This window comes from Fistularia commersonii, chromosome 32 (assembly GCF_037954325.1).
Source record: "Fistularia commersonii isolate RoL2024-O1a breed Wild chromosome 32, RoL_Fcom_v1.0, whole genome shotgun sequence".
NCBI lineage: Eukaryota > Metazoa > Chordata > Actinopteri > Syngnathiformes > Fistulariidae > Fistularia > Fistularia commersonii.
The window spans coordinates 4,799,710-4,814,831 of NC_141315.1; the positions used below are offsets into that span (position 1 = coordinate 4,799,710).

The 15,122-nt window shown below is 37.5% G+C and overlaps 3 protein-coding genes across 4 annotated transcripts; 1 reads left to right on the forward strand and 2 right to left on the reverse strand.

Annotated features, from left to right (window-relative positions):
• Window positions 1–104: 104 nt before the first annotated feature.
• On the reverse strand, window positions 105–3,115 carry ndufb8 (NADH:ubiquinone oxidoreductase subunit B8). The gene is made up of 5 exons (XM_086139822.1): window positions 2,949–3,115; window positions 2,593–2,719; window positions 2,374–2,473; window positions 1,102–1,257; window positions 105–253 (listed from the first exon to the last, which is right to left on the reverse strand). Exons 1-5 carry the CDS (start codon window positions 3,037–3,039, stop codon window positions 161–163), a joined length of 567 nt encoding a protein of 188 aa, XP_085995948.1. The 5' UTR covers window positions 3,040–3,115; the 3' UTR covers window positions 105–160.
• Window positions 3,116–3,293: 178 nt separating this feature from the next.
• On the reverse strand, window positions 3,294–4,815 carry gpx9 (glutathione peroxidase 9). 2 transcript variants are annotated; one of them, XM_086139751.1, is made up of 5 exons: window positions 4,584–4,815; window positions 4,410–4,503; window positions 3,907–4,037; window positions 3,672–3,802; window positions 3,294–3,577 (listed from the first exon to the last, which is right to left on the reverse strand). In XM_086139751.1, the coding sequence occupies exons 1-5, from the start codon at window positions 4,713–4,715 to the stop codon at window positions 3,520–3,522; spliced, it is 546 nt and encodes a 181-aa protein (XP_085995877.1). In that variant the 5' UTR covers window positions 4,716–4,815; the 3' UTR covers window positions 3,294–3,519. The 2 variants fall into 2 exon arrangements, with proteins under 2 accessions (XP_085995877.1, XP_085995878.1); XM_086139752.1 differs by having other exon boundaries at window positions 4,640–4,778.
• A 950-nt stretch (window positions 4,816–5,765) lies between these two features.
• fbxl15 (F-box and leucine-rich repeat protein 15) lies at window positions 5,766–9,568 on the forward strand. The gene is made up of 5 exons (XM_086139823.1): window positions 5,766–5,935; window positions 6,239–6,398; window positions 6,518–7,020; window positions 7,135–7,361; window positions 7,476–9,568. The coding sequence occupies exons 1-4, from the start codon at window positions 5,910–5,912 to the stop codon at window positions 7,322–7,324; spliced, it is 879 nt and encodes a 292-aa protein (XP_085995949.1). The 5' UTR covers window positions 5,766–5,909; the 3' UTR covers window positions 7,325–7,361; window positions 7,476–9,568.
• The last annotated feature ends 5,554 nt before the right edge of the window (window positions 9,569–15,122 follow it).

The window sequence follows — 15,122 nt, forward strand, 5'->3', positions numbered from 1 at the left end:
GATATTCAAATGTTTTGCTTTTAAAGGTTCAACCTTCTAACTGGTATTGTAGAAAAAAATGAGCATCTATGGACATTATCACACAACCAGGAGCAAGATTTGTACTATGTCTTTATTTTGACAGAAATATATATACACAAGTAGATTCATACTTTATTGTTCAAATTTCATAATGTTTGACTTCCTCGGGTTGTTTGTCAGGATCACCACCTTTCTCCAAATATAGGTCATTGAAGGGATATTGTTTTGGTGCCTGAAACAGAAAAAAAAAGTCAAAAACAGTTTTGGTGTGATTTGTGATGCAGCTAAATAAAACTATGCCAAGTTATATAATTTTATATCTATTGCCTCTGTCTATACACATCTAGTATATTGCTGATTGTGTTTCAAACGCATTGTGCATTTAAGGAAGTAAAGTATTGTAAAATGTTTGAGATGGGATGAGCACAAAAAAAGAAAAAAAAAAAAATCAAAGATGGGATGGAAAAAATAAAAGGTCCTAAAATGTTTTTAATGTAAGACACAGGTAACAGTTTCTGCTATATACTTAAATTATTTAGTAAGAGGTCAAAAAGTGTATAAAGCATACATATCTAAAATGTGAACCTATGTCATCAGTGATGATGAAAAATATTTCTATCTGACTCCCATTGACTTAGCCTGCCTTCAACTATTTTAAATTGTAAGCAATGTGAAATTGTTCAAATACCATTGAGACTTCTTTGAGTCAATCACATTTAGTTGGTGAAAGTAAATAAAACATCCAGGCTAAAGGGTTTCTATTAGATTAAAAAAACACATTAAATATATCAAAAGAATCTCTATCAGACCGTCTTACTAACCAAAAAATACATGTTAGTTATTTGGACATGACTGCCATAAACAGTAAAATGCTACAGGATTAAAGAATTTGGTTTGTAAGGCTCAGTTTGGATAGTAAACAATGCACACTGTGTTTTGTAAAGTGTATGTGTTTTACACTGTGGTTAAACTATGGATTAGGTAATAGAAAACATAAAAAGGATACCTCAATTTTTTGGAAAATGACACTTGAAATGAAGCTAGTTACATTATTTGTTCAATCTGATGTATTTTACTTACAACAGGCTGGTATGCTGGGAATTTTTCTCCAATATAGAACATAAACAACATGAACCCAATAAAACCAAACAGTTGTTTGCACATGGAGGACCATGGAACAGGACTGGGAGAAGTATCAACACGATTCCTGATGTACATGTCAAAGTGCCAGTGAATCTAAAAGGGGAAAGAAAACAAACATGTTTATACTTATAGTGGGGAGAACAAGTATTTGATCCCAAGTACAATCCCAAGAGCATCATCCCAACCATGAAGCATGGAGGTGGAAACATCTATCCCATCTTTGGGGATGCTTTTCTGCAAAGGGGACGGGCCGACTGCATTGTATTGAGGGGGGGATGGATGGGGCCATGTATCTCAAGATCTTGGCCAGCAACCTCCTGGCTCTCCTGGCTCTTGCCATCTTCAAGGCAAGAGCCTTGAGGATGGATCGTGGTTGGATCTTCCAGCATGACAACAACCCGAAACACACAGCCAGGGCAACAAAGTCGTGGCTCCGTAAGAAGCATCTCAAGGTCTTAAGAGTGGCCTAGCCAGACTCCAGACCTGAACCCAATTGAAAATCTTTGGAGGACGCTGAAAGTCCACATTGCCCAGCAACTGCCTTGAAACCTGAAGGATCTGGAGAAGATCTGTATGGAGGAATGGGCAAAAATCCCTGCTGCAGTGTGTGCAAACCTGGTCAAGAACTATAGCAAATGTCTGATCTTTGCAATTATCAACAAAGGCTTCTGTACCAAATATTAAGTTCAATTTTTCTGATGTAGCAAATACTTATGTCATGCAGTAAAAAGCAAATTACTTACTTAACAATCATTCAATAAGTTTTTCTTGATTTTTGTTTTGGACTCTGTCACTCGCAGTTGAAGAGTACCAATGATAAAAATTACAGATCTCTACATGCTTTGCAAGTGGGAAAAGCTGAAAAATCAGCAGTTTCTAGTAAAAGCTTCAACTGACATTCTGAAATGATGGATATAGTAAAGGGGTTAAAATAAAAGTCTATTCTTACATTTGGGTACAATTTGCATTCGAAATAATAAACATTTGGGCTTCATATAGATTAACATAACTCTCAAGACTGTCAAAAAGCATGAGCACGCCAATCTGGTCCTGCTGACAACTGACTGATCTACCAAGAGGTGAAGTTGATGGCCAATGTTGAAAACACTATTAAATATGTCTATGCTTTATAGAAATCTAAATGTACTTATGACTAACATAGCAGTAAAAAAATCACTATGTTGTAAGAAAAGCTGAATTATAACTTACCGGCTCTCCCCAGTTTCTCCTCAAATCAGGGTGGTCCCAATTATACCAGGGGTCCCTTTCATGCTGAGACCTTTCAGGGAGCTTGGGATAGTCACCATAGCTACAACAACACGTAGTGCATATTCGTTATGGATCTAAGTAGTTCTCCGACTATGTTTAATCACACACAGATAACCACAGTAATAATGTCATGTACATGATCAATGTTTTACACATTACCCCTCTCCGTTGTCGGGATATGGTTCATAATCCTCAACCCTGATATTGTACTTCTTTGCTGCAGCAGCTCTCTCTTCTGGGGTCTTAGGGAATGGGCCAGGCAAGTCATTCTTTGTCATACTGGAAGCTGAAACACACAGTAACAAGGAAATAATATTTTAATAGGTCAGACGGAGATATTATTTTGACAAAAACAACGATTAACCCAGACAGAAACGCGCTCAGGTTAGCTAAGTAAAGCTAACGATAGCGCGTCAAGGTTAAGTAAATTATTGGATTTAAACTTCGAAACACAGGACAAATATTGTTTCATGAGTTCATGAGAATCAATTCTTCGATACTTTAACATTACTAACCTGCTCTGCATCCTGACAGGAGGGCCGAAATACCAGTCCCTTTGCCCTTTGACAGAGCTCTGGCCCATCGCCGGAAACCTACACCAGCCATGTTTGCGGGCTACTGCTGCTGGTTGACAGAGAGGGGAAGAAGCGCGCATGCGTGAAGCCAAAGTATGGGTTTACACGAGGAACATTATTCAAAACTTAAGGTAAAATCAAAAATATAATAAAAATAATAATGATTGAATATGTCAACGATTGCTGCATTGAAAAGGCTTCACTGCTGATTTACCACTTCTGTTAATGATTTCACTTTCAGCAATGACAACAAAAGGAAACACAGATACTTGAGAACTTGTTTCACAATGTTTAATTTGTTTGTTATCAGGAGAAGATACCATTCCATCAAAGAAAAGCACAATAGTGACATATAAACTCCTTCTGTGGCTGGAAAGGAATTTGCTCTCAGAGTGAATGCACTGAAGCTCCGAGCCCTTTTCCTTTTCCCATCAGATCCAGCTCAGGGGCACATGTGCATTTACTAAGGGATCGTCACTCTGCCACCACTGATGAACTGAAGACAGTCTTATTAGAGAAGTTCAGCAATTTCTTTCTCAACTTTCTCAATAGGACAGGTAAGTTCATATCTGCAGCAAGGAGAAAACATGACTGTAATGATGCATCTCGATGAGATATCAAGGCCGTTTAATTTGTATAGTATGTGGTCTGTTGTGTGTTAACCTTTGGAAGGGCTTGCCATCTGCAGTAATGAGGAACTTCTCAAAATTCCATCGGATATCATTAACATTAATTGGGGACCAGTAGAATTTCTTTGTGTCTCCAATAACAGGGTTCACAAATGGCAGAGATTCCTGATATGGAAGCAGAAAATAAAGGATCACTTTACAGTTAAATGTGAGACAAAATATGTCTTTCCTTAAGATGTATATTCCAATCTTATGCAAAGCAACACTACCTTAAGATAGGTGAAAAGTGTCTCTTCATTTACTCCATTCACCTCAACCTTTCCAAAGACAGGAAATTTTGGCACAAACCCCCCTCCAGGCCTCACATACTTCAGAATATTTAAGGTTTCATGATTTGCCTCTGAAAAAATTAAAGTACAATACGGTAGTTATTCATGATACGTTTGCTTGAAAATCCATGCAGCATGGTTTGTCTTACGTCCTTTTTTCCAATTTTTCCATCTATCTGTCTGTCTGTCTGTCTGTCTGTCTGTCTGTCTGTCCGTCCGTCCGTCCGTCCGTCCGTCCGTCCGTCCGTCCGTCCATCTATCTTGTGACCCTGACTTGAATTTGCAGTCTATCATTTCATAAACATTAAGTAAACAAACTAATTACTCAATGATTTGTGATCACTAAATTAATACATATCTGTAGAGAGTATCTTTGCATTCCTGATATTACTACATCCCTGTATCCATCGTTGTCTATGATATTAAAAGCGTTCATGCACTACCAGGTGACTGAAGACCAAACTGGTTGCAGGAGAAGCCCAGGACAGTGAAGTTGAGGTCACCAAACATTTCCATCAGTGCATTCAGTCGATGGTACTAAAGAAAAAGTAAAAATCAAATGTGATGTGATATTGTTATATGACTATAATCAGTCAGCGCTCCTGCAGAATAATTACCTCCTCTATTGTTGAACCTCAGAAGGTGGCGACGTTGACAATTAGAAGCACCTTACCCTTGTAGTCCTGGAGTGAAACACATTGTCCATCCAGGGTCTCAGCAAAGAATTCATAAACTGATTTGTTCCCCATTTCTATACTTTTAGCTTGTAAATAGGATTGTAGTCAGTCAAGAACGAGTGTTCACAAGGCTATCTTGTTGGCGCAACTCATTTACTGAAATATACCTCATGTGTCAGCAATTGTTCAGCATGACTGACTTCATTGTTCTTGTCGGCAGAGGTGAGCTGGCTGGATGATCATTTGTTCACCATATGTGTCAATGGGCAAGTGGTTGTTGGGACAGTGGCAGCTATTTTGGATTCAAACCACCTAAACAAAGTAAATATGCATAGATCTGCAGAGCATGCACCGTTTTGTGTCCCTTGCCTTTATTTACGGGCAGAGTAAGGGGTATGACTTTAAGCTAAGCACCAAAACGTAGCATATTTGCACTAAACTTTGCATTTTTAAATAAACTTGTGAATACAATTTAGTTTGTTCCATTGAAACACAAGTTACTGCACATTATTTCATTATAACTTTAATGTATTTTAATGCCTTGTATTGTGTCTCATGTAATTTAAATATTTTCATTTTCATTTGATTTCTAAAAGGTCTGTCATGTTTTATACTGGTGTTTAAGAGTATAGAGTTCATAATTGAGCTAACTAACATTTCTGATCACGTAAACATCCAGACCTTAAGGTATTTAAGGAATGATTATAACCAATGTTTGTTTGGGTTTTTTTTTTCTTTGCTTGATTACGTCTGTACCCGGAAGGGTGAACCTGCTGCGTTCAATGTTTTGCGTAAATACGTGAATTATTATTTTTATACCAACTTGATCAATCCTTAATATATAAAAATACGACGCCTATACAGGACCCGATTACACACAAAAAATTCCAAGAAACGCAGTCACAAGCAAAGGGATTGTGTTCATGCTTTCGTGGAGTTGCAATATCGGAATGACTTTCTGCATCACTTAGAGATTGAGCAGGAAAAATGAATAAACTCATCAGCTCTACGCAAAGCTTATATCTGTATCACAGCGATCAAGCATTTTAGAACACTGGTCATTTCTTTCTTTAGTATTTTTTCAGATTTACAGTGATGCTCACCGTCCTGTGGATTACAGATGCCCCGATTGTACTTTAAGGCAGCATTATTGGGCTGGGTTGCGTCTCTCACTCCTTCAGCATGCTAAATGAAAATATCTTATTTTGGCATCAGTTCGGCGAACAACAAGTACGAAATAACTACGCATAATAAGGGTAATTCAGCATGGAAGAAGACACGAAAATGAGAACGTAAGACAGCTTAAAAAATATTAATTTCTTTTTATTCAAGAAAACCGCTGGAACGAGCTAGCTTCTTTGCTAAATAGCGTCAACAACCAAGCCAATGAGAAATATAGCATTAGCTTGCTATTGTGACCCCATTCATTCGTGTTCGCTAACTGAACATAAGTAGTGGTTTCCGATAAGTTTGCTGATGGTTTTCTTGTTTATTAATTAAACGTAACCGCCATCCCTGTCTCAAGAACGGTTGCCAAATATCTCCGATTGCTTCGAGGATATCCGCCGGCAAACAAGATCTGTTTCCCTCGGCAGATGCCATCTCTTGGATCTCCCCTGGGAGGACGTGCTAGTACCACACATCTTATGTCATTTGCCGCTGCAGCACCTTGTGAGCCTGCAAAGAGTGAGTAAGCAGTTCCACAGCCTCATCCAGGTGTATCTCGCCAACTGCAAGAGTTTCAATCTATCACCCGTAAGTCCTGATGAATGAGAACATGTCACTTTAGTCCTTTTTTCAACTTTTAACATGTTTTGTTCTTGTCGTTGCAAAGTAAACGCCTGTTAAAGTTGGCTCTTTTGTGGTAAATTCAGATTGGACCTACAATCCCGATGGAAGCATTTTGCTCCATGTTGAAGGATAACAAAGTACTCCAGAACCTATCACTCCAGAACTGCTCAGACTGGGTTACGGACAAGGAACTGCTGCCAGTAATCAGCCAGAACCAGCATCTGCTGAGAGTGGACATGAGCGGCTGTGCTTGGCTCACCCGTCATTCCCTGGTGGCCGTGTCCTTGAGCTGTGTGCACCTCCAACACCTGGGCCTGGCGCACTGTGAGTGGGTGGACAGCCTGTCCCTGCGCAGCCTGGCGGACCACTGCGGGGGGCTTCAATCGATTGACCTCACCGCTTGCCGCCAGCTCAAGGATGATGCCATCTGCTACCTGGCCAAGAAATGCTTGAAGTTGACATCTTTATCTTTGGCAGTCAATGCCAATGTCACTGATGAGTCTGTGGAGGAGGTGGCCAAGAACTGCAGGGGCCTGGAGCAGCTGGACCTGACAGGTTGCCTGCGGGTTAGGAACCAGTCCATCAGGTAAATCATCCTCGTTTTTACTTTGTTCAAACAACTAACTTTGTGCAAAACTTTCGTCGATTTTGTGTTACTTGTGAACACAACTAATCATTCCAATGCCTGCTGGGCCCACAGGACTCTTGCAGAATACTGCCCGAAGCTACAGTCCCTGAAGGTTAATCACTGCCACAATGTGACGGAATTAAGCCTCGATCCTCTACGGAAGCGAAATGTAATAATTGATGTTGAGCCACCTTTACAGAGAGCACTGGTACTTCTCCAGGATGTGCTGGGGTTCGCTCCATTTATTAATCTTCAAATATAGCGAGGAGGTCGTCTGTCTGTCCAGCAGACCCACACAGGTTGGTTATATCAGCATTATGTTTTTATGCATATCACATCATGACATTCATATTCAGAGGCCCAACCAGAAGTCGTGCAGTATTAATCCATTTCGCTCACCTCAACCTTTGCAGGTCTTTTCGTATTTGGAGTGAGTGCTTTCAGCTGCATTCAGTAAATATGGATTTTTCCAAAAAAGTCAAGATATGGATGTGTGTGGAGGGGTAAAAAGTAAAAAACAACTCACTGACCTTTCTGCCAGAAACACAGAAGATGATCCACTCCTGCTTAAGAAATGATGAAAGCCATGTACTTTTAAGAACTGCTGCTTCATTCCCAGAAAGATGTCACTGAACTATTTTTAATTATTCAGTGTTGTAACAACGTGGCTCTTTAGAAGGGCATGTCCAAGTGCATTGTCTGTTTCTTTTTAAGTACTGTGTATATTACATTGTAAGAAGCCATTATATTATGTTTCATTTAGAAACATTCTAAGTGTTTGAGTTCAATTAAACATTTCTTTTTGCATGTACAATATGCCAAGTCAAAGGGTGAAATCACACTTCAGTATTCTGTCAGAAACCACAGCTTTGGGACTTTTTTTTTTTGATTTCTTTGAATCTGCAACCACCACTGTGAAACTTGTTTTTTTTTTCCCTCCAAAAACAGTTCCAACAACTAATCATTATTGGATAAATATATTCATTTTTTCTGTTACATGGATAGAGAAATCATTGAATCAATTGTGCTGATAATTGCAAACTTGAGTGTCAATTCATTTCGAGTATGTTGTTCTTTAACCTTTTTGCAGATGTAATTTCCTTGGAACGCAGTGACATGCATCAAAAGCATAATTATAAGGTGCCATTAGATAAGAATCTATTTTTGGTGTGACGTAAAATGGCATAAATTAGTTTCTATGGCGTCAACTGGTATTTCTGAAGTTTGGAATGGTCTTCGTTGCCGAATTTTGTATTTATTATAATAACTTGCTTCAACTTAACATTAAAGTAAAAGAAAGACAGTTTCAAATAAATGTAGCAATGAGCTTCGCAAATCAGAAAACTAAACCAAGAAAGTTGTAAAATTAGGCTCACCGTGCACTTTAACAAAGATAAAATCACTGTAAATTACAGAAACATGTTTACTAAAGTAAAAATCAGAGGTTTTCTGACAAAAGTTTGGAAATCTGATTTGATTCCCTGAAGCAAATGATGTCGGTCGGAGCTTTGACTGAACGCCAAAGGTTTCAATACCAACCCTGCATCGCAATGATTCAAACAGACACAAGATGGCAGCAGTGAGTCAACAATGTGCAATAGTTTGGTTTGAGGCGCTGTCCTCGTAGTCCCAAACCACATTTTGTGGATTATTTTGAAAGTGAATTGTCCAGGAGAAATAAACAACCCTCTCTCACCTTTGCAGCGGTGTACAAAGTTTCATTTTAAAAGAATAAAAGTAAAAAAACAAAAGTGCTGCAATTAATAAGAATGGATGCATTCTTTGTCTTAATAACCAGAATTTTTCTTGAATTTACCCTTGATAGTATCATTGACACCCTATAGTATAAAATGCCCTTGTGATAGCACAACAGGTCCATTTTCCACTTGATGGCATGGTTTACCCCATCTGCTGTGCGCAGTCCACAAGCACAATTTCCAGAGACTTGTGTTCGAAGAACTTCCAACGATTGAGCAGCATCCGTCTGTTAGATGTGAGGAGCATCATATTGTGCTGCTGATGCTCTGAGGATAATCCACAGTGTCATTAGTCATAAAGTAAGTTTGAAATTTTTGTTTGTGTGGAAATCCACGCCTGGGTATATAGTAGATGCGTTTATTTTTGCAAAGGGAAGTACATTTGTCTCATGAATGCAGAAAGAAAGACAGACAACCGCGTTTGCAGTTACATTAAGTGTGTGAGTTCAAAACACAATTATTCCCTGGGATGTTAGTTTTTCAAGGTAACCTTTCCTTTGTTTGTTATGGTGAGCCAAGAAAATATTGTTGGGCAAGCTGCAGATTTTGGCTGTTTTACAATCACCCTTGTGTCTGTGTTATTTTACAGTAATATATTTATTCTCTGTTAGAATAAACTACTAAGTATGAAACATCCTGCACTTACTTTTGATGATGAACTCCGGGGGTCTGAGTGAGCGCCTGAATTATTGCAAATTGTGCAGAGGACATCATTTTACTCTGATTAAAATGACCAACTTTTTGAAGTGGATGACACAATGTTTCTGTCACTCTAGCTCCACAACAACTGATGTGACTGTTATAACTATGATTTAAAACTATAGAAAACACGAAGAAAACAGTAACCCGGTGGTGCCCTGTCCTTGCTCTGTTGCTGTTCTGGAGGTAGTGGGTTAAAAGTGCTTTAGACTACATTCATCATACAGGGCCTCAATTAGCATTGATCTGCAGGGGGGAAAGAAACATTGCTGTGTTATTATATTCCATGGAGCAATTTCTGTTCCAGTGATTGAGTGTGTGGGGGATTTCTCAAACATAGCTGCCCTCACATATTTTGTCTTCCTGTCAATAATCTGGCACTTTTCTAAATTATTGATCAATAGCAACTGATCATTTTATAACCAGGCACAACAATGAAGTTGGTTCATTTTACTCACTACTGCTGGCAGCAGGTAATATACTGCATTTGATGAAAACTAGGGATAAATGTAATTTTAATGTATTACTGCTCGGTGATGTTCAAATGTTCATCGGTTTGTGTGTTGTGGCAGCGAGTTCATCAACAGTGTTGTTGGCTTTGTATTAATCTTTCCAAAATGAACTCAGTAATAGTTCTATATTGAATAGGGGTGCAGTCAAGCCCAGGTTAACCCCAGGGTGATACCTCCCTTTCCAAACAACATGTAACACTTAAAATGCTTAATGCTCAATCAGATGATAGTAGAAATCCTTTCTAATCTGATCTAATCCTCAAATACGCAATTTTTCTGAATTTCAATTAGTTCAGATTTTCCACCCTTGATTGTAATATATTTCTTCCTTTCTAATCTTTTCTTCGTTTTTTTTTCTTCTGGGGCTTGTGCCTATGAGCCATGGATGTTCTTACATCTTTGTATGCCTCACAGTAAATTCTTAATAACAAATATAACAGTTATTTGGATGGTCACCAAAAAGTTGTTGCATATGAGTTTGTTCATTTTGTCTCAAGTCAAAGAAACAAAATGATCAATTATTTCACTCTCTTGGTACAATCAGGATTTTGTTTCAGTCTCCAAAATGCATTTGTTCTCTTTACTTAGGTACTTGGACGTGTACATAATTTAGATAATACTAATTTCAAGTCAGTTTAGCCAAGTGAGGGACATGCGCCAACTTTTGAGCATTTTTCTGATCTCGGCAGCCATATGGAAACAATTAATTAATGAATATTTCCTTGTTTTGTTAAATGATGGCAAAATACTAGTTTATCTTCAGCATGTCTAATAAAAAACAGATCTCATCCAAGAAAAGAATCAGAAATGTGCAAAGCTACTTTTCAGCTTCCGGTTAGCTAAATGATGGGGGAGAGAGAATAAGCGGAAACAGGCCTAAAATACGTGAGAGATTTTGTTCATTTTCATATTTTTAATTAAAAGTCGTCCTCCGCCGTCTTCCATCAGTGAATGAGTCTTTCTTTCATTTATTTGATGTAGTTTATCTCCTCCAACCATTCATATACAACCTTATTGGATCCTGGGTCTTAAGGATCCATCTTTTGGCCACCAGAGAAGCATAACTAATGACAACATTCAAGTGGCTTTGTGAGCGTGGCCATCAAAATGTCGATCAACCAAGCAAGTAATAATGTTGCATTTTAAAATCAGCATGAATAAACATGTTCTTTTTAGAATCCCACAAACTTAGAGAGATTTTGAAGTTGCACTTTTAGAAGGTGCTGATGTCCTGACTGTTCAGTGTTAGTATTCCATATGCATCATGGATTATGTGTCATGCAGGGTGAGCATAGCTTATATTACAGCTTCTGAATGGTCAGTGTTGGGAGTCCTTAAATGTAATCTAGTACCAAAGACTTGATTCCTTTTCAAAAAGTAATGCATGACTACAAGTTCTATCCAAGGAAAGAATTTTGTTTATACTCTGCATTATCACCTGAGAAGCCTTTTTAAGTAAATAACACTGGCCTCTGTTACTTTATATATTACCCATGGATTCTCTCCAAATCATCACAAATTCCTATTCTTAATTGGAGAGCCTGAAGTGTTTTCTCTTTTGTGATTTTTCAAAAACACAACTTATGTAAAAACAAATAAAAAACAAACAAGCATGTAACTTAATGAGGAAAAGCAAGTTTAAATATAAAAAAACACTGAAAATTTATAGTACACATGATAAATAAAGTAGAAATGTGTTGAACACATGACATTCTATATATCAAACTGTGACTGGATGAAAAGCACATATACAAAAAATGAGCCTTAAAATGACAAGTTTAACAGATAAAAATAGTTTTAAAAACATAACAAAGGCATATTTGATTAAGTGGATTTGAAGCAAGTAACTATGTTATTGATTTAATCGGTAAAAGCAATGTGGTTGCTGGATTTCAGTTGTAACATTTGTCATTACAGCATTAGAGAGCAATGCTATTCACACAAATATTACTGTTATGCATTGGACTGGACTCTGGAAGTGAATGACAATGCCACACACATCATCTTCAAGACAACGTCTAACTGATGTGACGTTTCCTCAGACACAACTGTCAGACCCATTAACATCTCCTTAATTACTGTCCCAGACTGGACAGGATGCACATGGTCAGCTGATTCTGGTCCCGCTAGAAAGGACTCACTTAGCTATTAATTAACACATTTTTCTCATTTGCTTTGAATGAACAGAGCATCATGTCCGGTGTGACTCACAATTATTCACTGCGTCAGTGGAGAATGTTGTTTGCACAGTTCTAGTTAGCAGCAACTCCTGTGTTCTCTTGTTGTGTATTTAGTTGCATATGGTTCATTTACTAGATGGTTTATCGTTTAAATACTTTGTTGTATTTATTGGTTTTATTGTGTGTAGTAATTTTTCTACATGCATGAACACACTCACACACACACACACACATTTTTGTATATATACAGTATATATACAGTTTGTAATGTGGTACATGGTTCTTGAAATTGTTTCTAGTTACCATAACAAACAGCTGTCATACTATGTTGGCTGCTATGATTGTCCTTGAGGGACAAATAAAGTAAAGCGTATTAAATTAAATTGACCTTTAACAACATCATCTCTTTTCATTGTTTCAAATTGCAAAATGGTTAAAGCTTAAGTTATAATTCTTAAGGTACATTGTTAACATTGTGGGACACAATTAACTGAAGTACTTTTTGTCCTTTTGTAGCAGCGTTGGCATATATCTACCAGTCCCCACATGATTTGTACCTGATGAAAGATAGAGTACTTGACAATAAAAACGTGTTACTTCCTAAATCATTAGAGATATTTATCAGCTTCTGAAATATTCACATAACCTGAAGTTTAGCCTTTCACATTTCATTGGTAGAACAATTAATGTAATGATATATTACTTGATTATGACAATAATCATTAGTTGCAGCCCTAACACCCCAGGTGTAAATATTGGTGTTAAAATGTCACTTGAGTGATGATCTCCAAGGACACCTACTGTCATTCTAAATATAAAGAGCTGCTTATGCAGTGCTATAACAATGTCGGTGTTGCACATTCCACAAAGCAACAGCAAATTTACAGCTGAACAATAGCTGGTTATGTATATAGCTCTATACATCATTTAGTTTTGGTTGCCAGCAGTCGTATTTTCTATGCCGGTGCTGTGAGCCTTCCAGCCCCTCTACATGCAACAGAGCTAGGTGTTGCATCTTGAAATGCAATGTAAAATAAGACAGACAGGGTGAAGATTAGAGTATTGAAAATATTTACATAGGGTGTCATAAAATGATTGTCACAAAATATGAAAAATACAGCCATAGATAATATGGAAGCTTCAATTAAAAAGGTAAATTCAGCAAATAATGAAAACAATGCATGAATTAACAAAAACAACAATTAGCATTTAAAAAGGTTAAATACAGGGCTGAGAAAAATATCTTCATTCTTGTAGAATATTATCACGAAGGATGACATACTTGCTTTGAAAGTAATGCACTGTGTTGAGTAATGGGTCTTTACCCTGGAACAACATATAGATCCTAAACTCTACAGATACACAATTAATACTACTGACTCCTATTGTTTAATATTTAAACATAGATGATTGTGAAAGACAGAATTCTAGTTGTGATAATTTGTTTTTCCTGCTATTATGACTTAGAAATGTCACCTTTTTATCAAATGTATTTATTCTGTTTTTTTGATTAATCTCTGGTCCCATATAAATGTTTCAGTTAAAATTTTTCCGTAATGGTCTCAAAATGTAGATTTTAAAAAAGCAAGAATGTCACAGCAGTTCAACACAAGTAAGTACTTTATGCTGTTTGCTCCTGTCTCTGCACTGTGATGGACTAGTGAAGGAATTCAGTGTTATAATAATGATAAAATAACAATAATGATGCATCTTATTTGAAGGTGCCTGTCTTGACATTTAAGGACACATATGCATACAAAGAGTACATGTTAGTAACTGGTTGATAAACGGTGAGCAATGGCAGCAAGTTGCACCAGCGTTCACTCACAAGAAGCTAAGCATATGACGTGAGAAAGCAAAAAAGTCTATAAAGTCAGAAATCATAAAGTCTATGATCTGTAATCTATGTCTATAATCTACAATGATGATGATACTACTACTACTACTACTAATAATAATAATAATAATAATACTGAGATTTTCTTACATCACCTTTGCTGTGTTTTATCTTATCTTATCTTATCTTATCTTATCTTATCTTATCTTATCTTATCTTATCTTATCTTATCTTATCTTATCTTATCTTATCTTGAGTTGTTGCTTCTCTTCTTATCCTACCCAATGCTTTGAAGGATCCTGTCTTGTATGCAAATGTACAAAAAACAAAACAAAATGAGTAAAACATGAACACTTTGATGTACCAAAACAAACATGCCCCAGCATGGTTGGCAGTTATCTGTCATGACAGACTAATCTGAGATATAAAATTTGAATTTGTGTCCTCTGACCAAGATCAGGGGAGCGAATTCTGCCAGAATCCTAGATTACATCTTGTAAGATCATTTTTGAGTGAGATATAAGACTCAGGACCAAGTGAGACAATTGTGAGTGAATTATCTGGTGGGAGGCATACATTTTGTTCCTCTGATGTACAGTTTCAATTATTGCGCATCACTGGGTATGAAGTGAATGAATTAAATGTGAACGTGTGAAGTGAGAACGGTCGGCCAACCCCTTAAGCAAACCAGCAGTTGCTCAGGGCCCCAAAGCCTCTAGGGGGCTCCCAAACTCATGCACCATGTCGTTAGTCAATGACATATTTCCAGCAAATCTAGTCAGATGCAAGGCATACATGCAGATTGGAAAAATATTCTATATATGTGATATTTCATGACCTGTTCAACAAAAAGCAAACTAAAATATCAGATACCTTACATGAGTTGTCTCCCGTGTCTCTCGACAAAACACTCCCAGCTGATGGATGTTCAAATGTCTCAAATGGAGCACAATCTGCAAAATATGTGTTTAGTACATGTCTTGGCCCATAGATTAATGACATTAACGAAGATTGCATTAGCACAGCGATCAGGGGAGACGGAGGCGTCCATGCGTAAATCCACATGACTGAACCA